The 16,638-nt window shown below is 35.2% G+C and overlaps 3 protein-coding genes and 1 non-coding gene across 4 annotated transcripts in view; 2 read left to right on the top strand and 2 right to left on the bottom strand.

The window, feature by feature from the left end:
- On the bottom strand, positions 1-1,233 carry C922_05123 (hypothetical protein; the record flags this gene model as incomplete). Its single annotated transcript, XM_008820695.1, has 2 exons — positions 1-842; positions 1,033-1,233. Coding segments are annotated over 2 exons (1,043 nt in total), but the record flags the coding sequence as incomplete, so codon positions are not given.
- A 2,508-nt stretch (positions 1,234-3,741) lies between these two features.
- C922_05122 (hypothetical protein) lies at positions 3,742-4,299 on the top strand (the record flags this gene model as incomplete). The annotated part of the gene is made up of 1 exon (XM_008820694.1): positions 3,742-4,299. The coding sequence occupies one exon, from the start codon at positions 3,742-3,744 to the stop codon at positions 4,297-4,299; it is 558 nt and encodes a 185-aa protein (XP_008818916.1).
- A 3,237-nt stretch (positions 4,300-7,536) lies between these two features.
- On the bottom strand, positions 7,537-9,694 carry C922_05121. The gene has a single exon (XR_606809.1). It is a non-coding gene; the product is annotated as an 18S ribosomal RNA (ribosomal RNA).
- A 5,080-nt stretch (positions 9,695-14,774) lies between these two features.
- C922_05120 (hypothetical protein) overlaps positions 14,775-16,638 on the top strand; it is a gene marked incomplete at both ends in the record, with an annotated part of 2,235 nt that continues 371 nt past the window's right edge. Inside the window, 7 exons of the mRNA XM_008820693.1 lie at positions 14,775-14,816; positions 14,931-15,011; positions 15,187-15,285; positions 15,424-15,756; positions 16,020-16,124; positions 16,263-16,382; positions 16,512-16,628. Of these exons, the coding sequence (XP_008818915.1) occupies positions 14,775-14,816; positions 14,931-15,011; positions 15,187-15,285; positions 15,424-15,756; positions 16,020-16,124; positions 16,263-16,382; positions 16,512-16,628 (897 nt within the window). The remainder of the gene's footprint in view (positions 14,817-14,930; positions 15,012-15,186; positions 15,286-15,423; positions 15,757-16,019; positions 16,125-16,262; positions 16,383-16,511; positions 16,629-16,638) is intronic.

Below are 16,638 nucleotides of genomic sequence, written 5' to 3'. Positions count from 1 at the left end.
TCATCATCTTTCTTGTCATCATCTTTCTTGTCATCATCTTTCTTTTCATCATCTTTCTTTTCATCATCTTTCTTGTCATCATCTTTCTTGTCATCATCTTCCTTTTCATCATCATCGTTATGCTTTTTACCGTTATCTCTATTTTCCTCGCCGTCCTTACTTTTCTCCCCCTTATCTTCTTCCCTGTTGTGATCTCCGGCATCTTCTTTCTGGTTCCCCTCTTTACCTTGCTCTTTTCCCGCTTTCTTATCTTCCTCCTTGCCGTGTTGATCACCGCCCTCATCCTTACCTAAATCATCTTGTCCCTTGAGATCATAGCTATCAGGTTCATTTTCTCCCTGCTCATCGTAACTTTCCCCTAGGTCACTACACGTGTTTCCATTTTTACAGCTCTTCGTGCTTTCTACATTTACATTATCTTTATGGAAAATAAGAAGTCTGTTTTCCTGGTAGGACTTCAAGTCATTATTAATATTATGATATACGTCATAAATGTCCTGAATATTATCATAAAGGTTGATATTCCCCTTTCTATTCATTCGACTTGTTCTCTTTTCCCTTTTTAGAAAGGGGTCCTTAAACTCTGCCTTCATTGTGTTGTTATTTGAGGTCATTTTCTCACTCATTTTTTTCTCCTTATCATGGTATTTCGTTGCTGATCTACTGAACCTTGATTTTACATTACTCTCCCGGAGGTATTGATTACGACGGGAACACACGACTGGATCATCACCATGGTTGATTCTTTCAATGTGCTGAGTTTGTATTAATATTCGATTACCACTGCGGGGAGGGTTCTTCCGCAGGCCATTACCCCAATCGCACGATTCATCGGAGGTACACTAAGAGAAAAAAAAAAGGAACCATATTGATCAAGTGTAAAAATACATAAATATATACGCACAGGTTCAATATTCACTAGCTTATAGCATAACGCCCCATTTTACAGACACAAAACCTGTCCAATAAGTGTAGAAACGGGAAAAACACCCAAACAGACGCCGAAAAAGGAAAATGCTACTCTTGTCTTACACTATTACTAGGGTACTGCAGATTCCATATTAAAAATGGAACAATCAAAATTTTAAGAAACAAAAACCATTTATTTAGTGCGCCTTTACACTTACATGTTCTGAACGTTTCAATATCAGCAATTACAGAATCTTTTGATGATTTTTCCTTTTTCTCATGTTTCGACAGTATATGTAACACTTTATATTTCTTCCGAAACATTTTAAGCTTCCATAACGGAAAAATTACCTAGAAATATTGTTGTTTTAATTATTTTTATTCTTTTCCCCTCTTCCTTCATAGTGAATTCGTAAAAGTTCAGATCAATACCTCTATAATTTCTTTCTAAATAATATTATTTTAAAAAAAATTATAAAAATACACCTTGTATATTTTTGAACAGCTAAATCGAAATAATTTCATGAAACATGTTGACAAGCAAAAATTACCTACGCAATAATAATAAAGAATTTATCATTATTGATATAAGTTGGGTATATTCCTTAGAAAAATATCTGAATGGTAAATCCCAATAAGTGTTCGGTTAATTTCTTGTACATTCAAAAAAAAGAAATTCGTGCGTCCAGTCGCTGAATGGGTAAATCCGTTAATGCGTTAAATTCGTTAACTCCTTCGTGAATTCTAGAGGGGTTGAATGCATGAAGGAAATAGCCACTTAAAAAAAAACTGCTTCTTGGGGGATAATCTAAAGTACTCTGAATACTTTTACGTAAGGATAACCAGGGTAGAGCTGTTCTTTCAGGCGTAATTTATATTTCCAAAAATACAATTCTATTATAAACGATGCATTCAGCTGTTTACATAACAGAGAGAGTACTACTACTTATGTATGCATGCACCAGAGCCTCCACAAAAAATAACTACATTGCTGTGATATGGTATTTATTTATTTTTCTTTTTTTACTATACGATTTATCTTTATGGAAGCACTAACTTTCTTTTTTTAAGTCCTGCGCAGAAAATATTTTTTCGTCAACTTTTGCGTTAGTTCAGCTAGCCAAAAAATAATGCCTGCAATAAAAAAAAAAAAAAGGTTAATCCCCCTTTTAATTCTTAAAATTAAAAGGAGTATTTTACGAAGGCGTTCAAGACCAAAAAAAATAACAAAATAAGGACATTCTCTTCTCTCCCTCCTTTCCAAAAATTAAGTGAATGTATATGTCAAAATAGGTTAGAAAGCGCTTGTACAATAGAAATAAACACGTGCTTATACAGACAAACAATTAGCCTTACATCACTTATAAGACAAAGGGCGATAATGTAGTAAAATAAAAGAGAAAAAGCATAATTAGTACTACATAAAAGAAAAGTTAGAGGAGCAACTTAATTTTATCGTTATAATTTTTCCCTTTCAATTTTCACTTTGATTTTCATAAGTTGCAACGCATTTCTTCTCTTATGCAATGAAAAAGTGCCATATATTTTTATGGGCTTCTATTATTAGTTAATATAAAAGACGATTTTTTTATCAGAAACAATCGCTGTGGATTTTGAAAGAATCCGCCAAAAATAACCAAGTTAAATCTCTGGCAATGCTCAATCCAGAAAAAAATTTTAATAATGTCTACCATATATATGCGTTTCACGTTATTCAGTATTACAAGTCTTTATAGATACAAAAGCGTGGCGATCGCACTAAAATAATATAGAGGTTAACATATATACAGTGTGAAATCTATGTATATCGGGCACTACATAAATGCATATAGTGATTAAGTGTGCTTAATTAATATATATGGGTTTGGGCAACTACTTATTGACTAGCTAAACGAAATTTTTAACATGACCCCTGTACTATATTTATAATATCATTTGAACGAATTTGTTCTCATGTCGGGGCTGGCATTTCTACCATCAATTTTTTGATGAATTAATTTTTTTGTCAAGCCGATTTTTTCCTGGTGCATTTTTTTTTTTTTCATGGGGTAGCTCCCTTGTAAAACCATTTTTATGTTGAACAATTTTTTTACCCCCCAAAAAAGGCTGCTCGTAGTATATATATCTGTATATAGTTATCTACATATATAAATACATATATAGACATAAATACTTTCACCACATAAAAAGGTGAATTACACATGCAACGATCAAGATATAGGTTAAAGAAACCAAGTTTTATCGGCGCAATTATAATAACTTCTTTTTATCAGAAAAAGTAGCTACGTATATATATTATATAGTAGCGTGCTGTATATGCTTTACTTTAAATAAAGTTATTGTGTTATTTCCCTATTTCGTATTTCAATTTTTAACTTAAAACATGGCGCTGCGGGAGGCACCAGCAAGCACAAATGCATCTGACTATTCCAGACACAATGCAAAAAAAAGAGCCTTCTCCAGTTATAACCTACGGACCAGACCATCTCTTGGTGCAACGTTATTCGCCCTTTTCTATATCCTACTACTGGTAAGTATAAGAGAAATGGCCCCGAGTGATAGATAACGTGTATATAGGATTATTCGCATAAACTCATAGTGCCTGGCCAATCTTCTTACCGGATCGAACGTCATTTTCTTAGCATGCATGTGCCATAATCGAGCATAATAATGCGTGTTAAATTACACAAGAAAACTGTAGCATGTGATACCCCTCCCCTTTATACTCTTATGTAGAATATCTGCACATATGAGAGTAGTAATAATGGTCTCCCCCAGCTGCGCCTACATCATGGACCACCAAGGTCCCTGGGTGAAAGAATGGTGCTCACCATGAGAGGTACTATAGTAAAACAGAATTCATCGAATGAAGGGACCAAAAAAAGAAACAAAATACCATTAACCGATGAAACAGTAGAAGAGTATTTGGAGAGATCATGCGGTCATGTGCAACTTACCCAGGAAATGGAAAATAGACTAAAATCGTGTCACCCCGATATAACAACACAAGACATGTGCAAAATCTATTCAACTCTATACAATGAACATGTATCAAATTTTCGTCATCTTCTTGAATGCTTGAAGATGGCAACGGCTATGTTAGCAACTAAATATAAACAAGAACAAAATTTTCAAAAAAAATGTTGGTTTAATCAATATAAAAAACTTGGAAGAGATCTTATAAGACTATCAGATAATGATGATGATGGACGCTTAAAACTATATTTACAAAAAAAAGAGACGTGCAAAACAAGTGATTTCATCAAAATTTTAAATGATAGTATAGAAACGTGGAATGCCTTTATTAAGGAAAAAAAAAAAGTAGCCTACGACGAATTGGATGAAGCTTTAAAAAATGTTACACTGAGGAAAGAAAGAGGCAAAAATTGAAATTTGTGAGAGAACGGAATTTATCTAAAATGACGCCTCTCTTCAGCGGAAATGTAATAAGTTATCATAAAAGCGTCTCCTACTCTGGCACCTTCCCTCCCTACGCTTTATCGGTTGATGCATATTCAAAACGTTGCGAAATGACCACCTTTAGAACATTAAACCAAGGCACAAATGAATAGCACATAATTTTTATGTTTGTACATAATAGTTGAACATATAAATTCTCTTGATTAACTATTCGCATATAATGTGAATAAAGTAAACAGCTTTTTTGTTTTGTTAGTTCTCTATTCCGTGGCTCATGTAATATTTACACAGCTTCCCATCGATGGATGCCCAACAGGAGTGACTAGACGACTGAACTTAAGTGTTATACTATACATTATGTATTATATTTTTTGTTGCATGAGCATCATCTAATGATGTAATGATGGAATAATATGTTTGTAGACAAATTTTAGCCATATCATTTGACCTCAAAATGAAACACACCTTTGAGAACCCCATTCCTTTACACTTTCCAATGAATGGAGTACATATTTGTGGCCTATACATATTTGCCAAAATGCGTCTGTCTGTATGAAGAATGCATCAAGGTGAGGGGAAGTACGTGTGGTACATTACAATAGTACAACACAGATTTCTTTCCTAACTACTTATATGTTTCACTTAGTACCATTTGATATATTAATTGTTTATCATTGTTATGGTGCCCATTGAGTGCAAACCTTTTGCATTTCAATGTGGACTGTTTTTCAAAGAGGTAACAACAAAAGAGAGAGCGAATCATCTCAACAAACCAAAGTAACTTAACACACCCCATGATGATAATTACCCTTCCTTGTTGCTTCGTATTACGTTCTCGTAAATGAAACCTCCTTTCCCCTCCTTAATAAAAAAAAAAAACAAAGTAGTTACATTACGCTCTAAGGTCTCCTTTGAAAGTGGAACATCCACTTCTTGTTAGCCCCTAAAAGTGTATACCACAAAACATTTATTTCTACTTCGCTTTCTCAGTCGTTGCATTAGTATACACTACTGTATTATCCAGATGTTTCTGAAATTAAATATTTCTGGACACTTCATGTAGAATCTGCAGATCCTACATGCAGCATATGCGCCAACACAAAAAACCCTATTAAGTGTATATAATTACGAACTTATAACGTACATTGACAAAAAGATTACTTTACCTTGGATTTTTTTCTAACCCCTGTCTACTGAAGAAGCACTTACGAACAAAACACAACTTCTTTATAACTGCCTAAAAACTGAGCACAAATTAATTGTGTGCTTACTCAATATGCAATAATATATGTACATATGCATAGAACACATTTGTGTATCTCTCAAACAAGCATAAATACAAGGACACGCCATTGGAACATCTCACTTTTCCTATTGATAACAAAAAAATGTAACTCTTCTCCGCATGGGTTCTATAATGCAAAGTATCCCCTCCTCCTATTATGTCAACTAGCCAACCCATATATAATCAAACTAACACTTCTTCTAAGCCAGAATATCAAAAGTCTCCTTTCCTTTTACCCTCTCATAAAATAAGTACCTGACCAAATTGAACAACCCTTTTTGTTTCATTCCATTTCGTAAGTTCTTACAACAGACCGTACTTAATTATTTTTAAGGTATAATATATTTAGCTTCTTCACTAACTTACATATATGTACATATATATATCATATATTCATGTATCACGAATCTCGACATGACAAAAAATGTTGGCGCGTAGAAATACCTGCCTTTGAGACCGCAAAAAAATAACTCAGGTTATTTTCAAAATATTGATTCATTAAAATTGTACGCACACTAACACGGACAGCCGTTCGGCTACTCCATATTATTATGATTTTTTTTTTTTTTTTGATTGTTAAAAATTTCTTATATCAATGAGAATAAGCCATAACAGATGGTAAAACAAAGTTTACTTTAATGTTTACAGCACCCCGAGATGATATTAGTCGTCTACAAAAACACACAAAATCTTTCGTGTTGTTAAAATGCAATTTTAACTTTCTTTTTGCGCAGATTTCGAAGAAAAGACACAAAAGTAGTACTATGTTAATGGGATTAATAGTGCACTTGTTGGTTGTTACACAGGCTGCACATATAATTTCTCTTTCACATTGACGGTAAAAAATTTGTTACAAAAAATATCACAATAATATTGTTTAATGAACGTGGGTTCTTGTTCGGTCTTAAGAGGCGTTCGGCCATTATCCAACATACTTAACTTCGCAACGCCGATTTGTCCACCAATTGCTCCACGAACTAATCGTCTCGTACGAAGCTGCATCGCTGTCACAGTATTACATGTATAATGAAATGATAGCAAATTCATCAGTAGGGTAAAATTAACTTGCCTCAGGACGGTCTGAACCTAGCTCATGTTCCCTGTTAGCAGGTGAACAATCCGATACAGTTAGACTTCTGCGTCCGAATGATGGAAAGAGTGAACATCGAAGGATTGGAAAACAACGTCGTTCGGAGCCCCCAACAGCCACAAGCCAGTCAATACATGTGGTAACTTTTCAGACATCTCTCTACATGTGCACACGTAAAGTAAAATATTCCTTCTTTCGGAAAATGTAAGGCATCGCATAATGACCTTTTCGCTTTCAAAGTTTTATGAAGGAATATTATTATTCTTCAAGGAATAATTCGTGTAGTTTACATTCAGCTTTCACATGATTCACAATCACGGCAATTTTCATTGCGAATTGCACTTCGTTTCGCCCTTCATGGCTCTAGAAACCAAGAGACAGATCCATCTTTAAGATTGACCCATTCTTTTAAAAAAACTGGAAGGGATGCGAGCTCATATTGCGATAAATATACGTTAAGTACATAATTTTGCAACCGCTTACATCTCTCAATAAAATAGCACTTCAACATTCTGTGTATTAGATGCCTCCCACCCCCTACAATTTCACATGTTATGAAAAAAATTGATTTAATTAATTTTCTGTAATGTAAAACAGAAACAGAGTGGCACTTTTTTCACATAGAAAGGGGATAGTAACTTCCATAACATCCTATTTCCAAATATATTCAGAAGTTGGAAGGTACACCCTTCTTAGTATTTCTAAACACCCATAACGTTTGTTTTCCATGAAACCAATAGTAGTGTACTGCAAATATTCACTTCAAATGTTCTAAAAATACACGTCTAGCCAATTTTACTATCTTACAAGCACCAATATTTTTCGTTGCGTCAGAAACACCATCCGTAGGTGAACCTAGGGAAACCTTATAAGGAGTTCTCCCTCCTTTAATAGATAAGATTTTCGACTTTTTTCAGAGCAAAAAGGATAAATAATCCCCTTTCTTCGTGTTCAAACAATTCGTCATATCTTCTAATCGGTAGGAGCGACGGGCGGTGTGTACAAAGGGCAGGGACGTAGTCAGCGCAATTTAATGAATCGCGCTTACTAGACGTTCCTCGTTCAGGATTAATAATTGAAATAATCTATCCTCATCATGATATGTAATAATAAAGGTTAACTACACTTTGCAGTGGAGGAAAAGCATGCAACTGCAAGTAGAAGCATATTTCTATTTAACCACCTTGTATATATGAGTGTAGCACGCGTGCAGGCTATTTTATCTCAGGGCATCCCAGAACCTGTTTCGTTGCCTTAAACTTCCTTGTGTTATACACATACCATTACTCTCAGAAGCTTTATGCCCAAAGCAAATGCATTCTTGCACAAAAAAAGAAACTGTAGGATAAGCGAATTAAAAAGCTCAAGGAAGAAAGAACGAGAAATATGTGTCGCATCAGTGAATCGACAGAAGAATACTAACGCGTCACATAGTCACGATCCTCATATGTGCACTTCGAAATAAACAAATCAATTAGGTTCAATCCTGCATAAGAATATGTCGTATTTGGCGAAAATTAGCAGGTTACGATCTCGTTCGCTATCGAAATTAACCAGACAAATCATATTCACGAACTAAAAACGGCCATGCATCACCATCCAAGAAATCAAGAAAGAGCTATTAATCTGTCAATCCTACTCTTGTCTTAAACTAGTGAGTTTTCCCGTGTTGGGTCAAATTAAGCCGCAAGCTCCACGCCTGGTGGTGCCCTTCCGTCAATTCTTTTAACTTTCTCGCTTGCGCGAATACTCGCCCCAGAACCCAAAGACTTTGATTTTTCATAAGACACTGACGGAAGCAAATCTAAGAGTTTTAACTTCTCAGAGAAAAAACTCTAATTTTAAAATCTTTCATCCAAAGCCTAGTCGGCATAGTTTATGGTTAAGATTACGACGATATCTGATCATCTTCACTCCCTTAACTTTCTTTCTTGATTAATGGAAGTATTTTAGGCAAATACTTTCGCAGTTGTTTGTCTCCAGAAAATCTTAGAATTTCACCTTTGGCATCTGAGTACGAATTCCCCCAAGTTAGGCCTATTAATCGTAACTAAGCCAAAATAGGAAAAAAAATAACAAAAATTCTGGTTTCTTCAATTTTTTTATTCCATGCTTTAGTATTCAGACGCATAAAGATGCTATAATCTGTTTGCTTTGAACACTCTAATTTACTCAAAGTAACAAGATCTCCTAAAATGCCGAAGCAAAAAAGAAAGATCTTAAAAAGAATCCTTTTAATTAAAAGAGCAAGTAATTAACAAAATGCGCACAAAGTCGATACCAAGTATGAGTTATGTGGATTAAGCTAAAAAGCGTTACTTAAGATATCGATTCTTTGAAATTCAACTACAAGCCTTTTAACTGCAACAATTTTAATATACGCTATTGGAGATGGAATTACCTCGACTGCTGGCACCAGAGTTGCCCTCCAATTGAGTTTTGGGAAGGTTTTAAATTCCCATCATTCTAACTACAAAGCAGATTGGCCTTGTATTGTTATTTCTTGTCACTACCTCTCTTCTTTAGAATTGGGTAATTTACGCGCCTGCTGCCTTCCTTAGATGTGGTAACTATTTCCCAGCCTCCCTCTCCGGTTTCGAACTCTAATTTCACGTTACCCGTTATAGCCATGTTAGGCCAATACCCTAACATCAACAGCTGATAGGTCAGAAACTCGATTGATACACACTAAAAAATGGACGAATCTGTTTATGTCTCACGCTTCGTTGTTATCATTCATAAAGCTATTAAAACTTTCTTCTTAAAAGACTTGACAAATACGCACCCAAGCAGTTAATCAAGAGTACTATAGCAAATATTAGCTACAGCTTCTCCGTAGTTATCCCTATAAAGAAAAAGCCAAGTAGATTTATAACAGTTTTAATGAAATGTTAGCACTTTCTGCATATAAAAATATGCATATATCCTTTCATTAGCACAACTTAATCTTTGAGACAAGCATATATGACTACCATCAAGATGAACCAGGGGTATGTAAAATATGTATATAACGACTTCCCCGACAAGTCACCCATTTTGTAAAGTTTAACAATTACCCAGGCAAGATATGAGTACAAAACAGCTAGATGCATAACAGTTTTATAGTTCAATCTGTTGTTAGTGGTTATGTGTGCAAAATAGATTGATTTATGGTTATAATCACATATTATGTGGACTTGTACACAGCCAGTACTTTTGTAAAAGGTACTAAACGGGGATGTTGTACATACATCATATGGTACACTATAAATTTGGTATACGATTTATAGATCTAATTCTAAGATTGGCCAATTATAATTTTATACAAATTTGTAAGTGTACCCGATGCTATTATACACAGTGGCAATGAGGTCACCTAATCGTATAAGAATTCATACCATTATTCCCATCAATTGATTCACTACGCAATGACATAATCGTGGTATCTTCATCGAAATGGGTAACATCCTTTATGTTATTCAGCAGTGTTTAAATTAATAGATTATCACCTGAGGCTTATCTCCAATATACAGTGTGTAGTTTCCTATTCACACCTATAAATCGATTGAAAACATAGGAGCATATTCCTACTCAAATAATTCCTTTCTATCCTTATAATATATGGGTCTTAAATGAATGGTTTACTTAACTTCTTTAGGAAGGATACACACCATTAGTCCCATGAACATTATAGTGTTATAAAGAAGAGGATCAACTTGACTACATATGCATATTCAGATTACTTTTCAAAGGATACACGTCTGTACCAGTCAAAGCCGATCATAAGGAAATGGGGCATCCTCAAACTTCTCCTGTGAGTTGCATTCTACAAGCTAAAAAAAAAAAAATGACTTAAACTTGGGCTTATACACCGCCCACCGCTGGACATAATACTAATTAGTATGATATATATTCGATCTTCTCGCATAATATATACTTCGGAATAATTATGTGTGTATACTCGCAATCTGCGAATTATAGCATGATATATATTAACGCTAATGGAGGGTGTGCTATAGTAAAAGTGGTAAAATGCTCCTTATGTATATGATTATTTATTGTATATCACGAACAACGCGAACTTGACCATGGGATAATATATCATATCGTATTGTATCATATCTTGCTTAATATTGTGGAGGGCCACTCTGCTATGATTGCACGCAATATTCGGGCCCTCGTGTGGCATCCTTGATTTTATCCCCTTAGGTGGTTTAATCATGCGTTATCACGCTATAAATCTGTGTATATTATTGAATAATCTGAGTTATATGCGTATAGCATATGTATTTGCTTGATAATAATTACATGCGTATCGCATACTCCTTACTCGATTGTAATATGCCTTGTGTAGCTATACTTACCTCGATGTCACTGCAGTATCTGCATTTGAAATTCCTGATTCAGCTCGATTTCCTACAATTCTTGAAGGGAAACGGAAGATTAAAATGCACACGTCAGTATCGGGAAAATAAAAATAAAATTAAAAGCATAGACTCATTTAACTACAACAGGATAACTCTCGTGAGTGCGTTTCCCGGATAGATTGCCTAAAATTTATACAACTACAAAACATTTCATTACCATTAAATGATGTTTATGCAAACTGTGAAAGTGGATCGATTATGTTGTCTTTTGTTTTATCATCAAATTTCAGTCATTCAATGTTGGTAAATATCAGACCAGAACTGGTCGATTTGACTCTCTATGCAATGGTTTTCTCTTTAAGCACATGAATAACAGTTGTAAAATAAAATGGGCGCATCATCAAATTTTAAGCTTTAATAAAATTATCCTAATGGCAGGAGAATATATTAGAAAAATTTATTTCAAACTGAAATAAAATAAAAATTACTCTCACTATTTCAGCATTTTTAATTTTTTTATTTAAAGGATGTGCGATTTCGTTTAGGACTCAAGATTTTATTGTTTTAAATAAAGTAGAAAGCGGTAAAATCGTACGGTACTTTAAAGTGTTTTACTTCCAAATGGGGGATCACACTCAATTTGTCTTTTCAGAATTGTTCAATTCGTTGGGTATTCCATATTTTATCATATTAAAGAAATCGCAAAATCGCGCAGTACTTTAAAGTGTTTTACATCCAAATAAGATCTGCACACAAAATTTGTTTTTTAAGCAATTTCCATTTTCTTTTTTTGAAAGCTTTCCAAAATTTTGTCTTTTTTAAAAAATTGAAATGGCCGTAAAATTAGTCATATTTTGAAATGTTTTCAGCCAATCGGGTATTTGTACTCAATTTTACAGTACTAATTTTTTGTACTTATTATTTTTCCTTTTCATTTTAAACGCTCCCTCCCCATCCCAGACTATATTAAAATTCTCTTATGTGAGTCATTTATATCAGAATGCATTTTAGCGTGTTTAGTCAATTCACTATTGGGGACAAGTTCCGTCGATTCAATCGACATTTTGGGTTTGGTCAGTTGCATATATAATGGAACATTTTTGCCAAGGCCCCCTACCTCTATATATATAACTGACCATACCCCCAATTGCCCATCCTCATAAGTATATAAATCTACATTCACTAGTGATATATATGTAGATTAAAATGGAAAATAACTTCCCAGTTGTATGGTATCAATACATATTATTGTGAAGACCCTTAAGTAAAGGAGTGTCTCTTAAAAATGGAGCTCATGTGTCAAAAATGTAACAGCATATCTGTTGGGAAAAAAAAAAAAGATGTTTATTAACGGAAAATCATCGATGGTTTAAAAAATAAGCAGTAAACTGCAGCAGGGTGCAAAGGAAATGTTCCTCCATAAAAATAATGCTGCCATGAAAAAGAACAGTTAAAAAAGATTTGCTGCTCCAAGAATTATTCTTGGCAAAAATAGAAGCAACTGATCCAACATGGCAAATACCAACCTGTGCAAATTCGCCTTTTAAAATCATAATATAACCCTATAGATAGAAAAACAACGTACTAAGTGCGTAGGACTGGCATCGAATGGGCTCATACAAACCATAAAATGGGCATTTTACCCCCTGTAACATATTTTACAGGGAGCGACTGCGCTTCGTAGAAAATGCAGTAATAGAACAAAACGTGTGCTCCAGAAAATACTCCAAAATTTGAACCGTCATATATGGCCCAGTTCTTCATGTATTATAACCACGTAAAATGTTCATAAGAGAGTTAATAACGAAAAGTACATATCTCGTTTACATAAATATGAAAGAAAAATTTTTGTGTACGTAGGCAAACACTACTACGTCATCAGTTTGTGTGCAGTAGCTGACAGACATATGCAGTATATTATTTGTTCCTATTTCAAAATTAGTGCGTAAAAGGACTCATGAGCCTTATACTGTGTGATACAGACACAACGAAAAATCTCATCCTTTTATTTCTTCCCTTTGCCCTGTACATACGCATCAATTTCGTAATATGTCCTTGAATTCTTATGCAAAATGTAGATAGTTATCACCACTTGGAGCTACATTCACTTAATATTTGTATAAACGCATTGTGGTACACGGCCACCTCTTTGCTGAATATTTTCACACCAGGTAAAGAAAAAAAAGTGGTAAAATGTGTTAACTATTTATTTCCTTTTTTTCTCTTTCAAATGTTATGCGTAAACGGAGAAAATCATAAACATACCACCCACCTCGCTGAATTAAAAGGAGGGGGAAAAAATATTCATTTGGGTGTTACGAGAAAATGGTGACTAATGTTTCATTATATTCAGCAGAGTGAACGCACGTGACGTTTTCCACAAACAGGCAGAACAATGCTTTAACCATCATGGCAATTTAATCACAAAGGCCAAGTATGAAAAGGGCAGTTTTTACGGCAAACAACAAATGCGGTTCTCACGCGTGTGTGTATATTTATAGTTACATCTTGATTTTGTTACTCTGCTCTGTGCTCGAATGAGAATACATGAATGCATAAGGATAAAGGACCAAATAGATTCATAACGAATAAGAGGGGAAATGAAAAGCCGATAATAGATGAAATAGTATAGCAAAGTAAAAACGAACGGGGGGAAATACTTTCCTCTTAACGACATTTTTATGGACACTTTGGTGGCATTTTTTCTCTCTCGGTTCTCAATTTATGCCGACCTATCTGCAGATTCCTTTCTAAAATTAAAGCACACGGCATAGGAAATTAAAAAATGAGTGCCGACATTTCTATAAAAAAGAAATTGTGCCCTTCATTTTTTTTTTTTTTGAATCCTACACAGCCTAATGCAACGAAAAAAGAAAACAACAAACGTCCCCAATTCGAAAGCGCGTAATACGTCCTGAATTGGGAAACTCCGTTTTTCTTATGCGGCGTCTCCCACTTCACGCTATTGGCAGCCCCTACCAGTATTATCATCATTTTGAAGCGTGCAAACGCTTTGTACCCACCTGACAGTGTGGCTAAAATGCTGAGAAGCAAAGAGGGGTAAACCCTCATTTTGTAATTTAGGCCGGGTACAGAATCTTTTCCCTCCCAAAATTATATGTAAATGTGTACATTATGCAATTTTACGAAGGTCGAAGACTATGTCTTATTACACGGAAGAAGAAAAAAAAAAATATATCTATATATATATCCATTCTTGCATACGCGAAAGTGTAACATATGACTTGCATCAGTAGGGTTAGGTACCTACACAAATGGGACCTCTATATGATCAATCATACACAAAAGTAAAGGCTATTTTGTCCATCCCTTCATGTATCATTTTTCAGCGCCTTTTTTTCTTCCCCCTGAGAAGTGCTTAAGGGACTATAATATATGCACGAAATTGTTCCCGAAGAGTTACGCAGCAAATGTGCACATTTTTTGCCTACGCGGAGCTGCCATAAACCGGTAAAACAGGGGCCATAAGAAAATCTTCCATTTCAGAAAAACACTCTCCCGACATATGTTTCCCACTCTGCATAGTAATAACGCGTAAAGACATGTTACATGTGAATCATTAACGTAAATTTTTTGGTGCCAAAAGAGGTTGCATATACCCTTCCACACGTAACTGCCCCTGGATGGACGGGGATCAAGTCTTTTCCCCAATTTAGAACTGCTCCACTGGAACATGAACTGATAACACAATGATGTAGCCAAAATGGAGAACGAAAAATCCACCAAACCCAATGAAGACTACAAAGTTGAAACGAATAAACCATGATATGAAAGACAGAATGAGTAAATGTGCCAAATTACAATCGTCGTGAGAATTCAAAAAATATACATTTGCCTCTCCTTTTCTTCCTCTTTTAAGAACCTCGTGGACTGCTACTACTTGTTGCTAAAAAAGTTCAAGAAGAAGAGCTCTTACGTGATAGACGAATTCCTGATAAAGGTACCATCGAGGCATCAAAAACTATTAGTCCCGTGAGAAATACAGAAAGCGTCCACTTCCTCCGAATTTGGCACATGAATTATTTTTTTTTTTTTTCCAAAGGAAGAGAATCTACCATACCATCAATATAAACAATTTTTCACTTCATGCATTTTGCAATTAACTTTTTTAAAAGGAGAATAAAGAAAGTAATGGGACCTTAACCATTTACGAGGATGTTGACTCGGATGCTTTTTCCTTCTTAATTTTGTCAATGATTGATTCCAGTTACGACGTAAAAATTGTGCTTAGCTTGTGCACGATGAGAAATTTCCCCATAGCGCATGCACAGAAACAGCAGGCATCTATAGGAACACTTGTATGGCCCCCTCATCGGGTTCGTGTTCACTTCACCCCTTTGCTACACCAACAGCGCATTAACCGAATCAACGTCCTGAATGTCCAAAACGGAAATGACATAATAAAGGCAATTTGTTTTTACATGGACAACATAAAAATCAGCGAACTTTTAAAAAAAAACACCAAAAATGTGAGGAAGAAGAGCATAAACGTAGATAAAAAGAGTAAACTTAATTTAAAAAAAAAAGGTGTTGGAAGAGAAAAAGAGCGGGAAGAAGAACCACCCAACGAAATGGTTAACAAAAATATGTGTAATGTTAAATCGTTCAGCCTGTTCAATAGTAACATAGATATAAACGGAATTGTGCTTCTTTCCAAATCGTTGTACGATAATGGTTATGCAAAGGTGGGTCCTAAGCAGAAGCTATGCGAAGGTTGCGACGTTCACCAATGTGCGACGTTCACCAATGTGCGACATTTACCAATGTGCGATATTCACCAATGTGCGACGTTCGCCAACGTGTGATGTGCCCCTGTTTGTGCCAAATGAGCGGAGGCGCTGCTAATTCGAATTCTCCCTAAGTGATATTCATCCCGCCGCCACACGACCGCTCAACCGGTAATAGCATGCCAAAAAGATATAACCCCTTTGTGAACGTTTTTTTAAAGCTAGAAAATCTATCCATAGATTGCATTAACTTAAAATGCCACTGCCTCAAGTACCTGTCCCTGTCTCTTTGCAACTATAACAGTTTAAAAACGCTCAGCTTTCAAGTAATTTTAAAATACTCAAATGTGTGTAGGCGTGAACCCACACATAGGAACTAAGATGTGCAACTCCACAAGTCGCATTTCCCCTAATATTATTTGACTTCGCTTTTTTTTTTTTTTTTTTTTTACTTTCCCTTACAGTACTGCAACATGGGCAACGACTGCATCAAATATATCATAGACATAGTCATATACTTGAACTCTTCTCTAACTACTTTGAATTTAAGTGGGAATAAGTTTAACGCACAAGGGATGAACGCCGTAAGGAGAATGAACCTTTCTCTCAGTTTAGCTGTGAAGTCTACTTCCCAAGCAAAGTGTACCTCCGCTTCCTCCAATTTGGTTTATGCATTCAACCACCCCCCATATTTCCACTCCTCTACCTCTTAGCTTTTCGAAAGCTTTTTGCTAAACAACTCCCTAGGCACCATAGACGTTTCTTACAACATGTTCGATTTAGATGACTCCTTTGTGGAAACGTTTTGCAAAATTATAGTCAGCCGAACGGTAGGGGAGA

Source organism: Plasmodium inui (assembly GCF_000524495.1).
Source record: "Plasmodium inui San Antonio 1 unplaced genomic scaffold supercont1.38, whole genome shotgun sequence".
Lineage (NCBI taxonomy): Eukaryota > Apicomplexa > Aconoidasida > Haemosporida > Plasmodiidae > Plasmodium > Plasmodium inui.
This window is presented reverse-complemented; position numbering and strand designations above follow the sequence as displayed.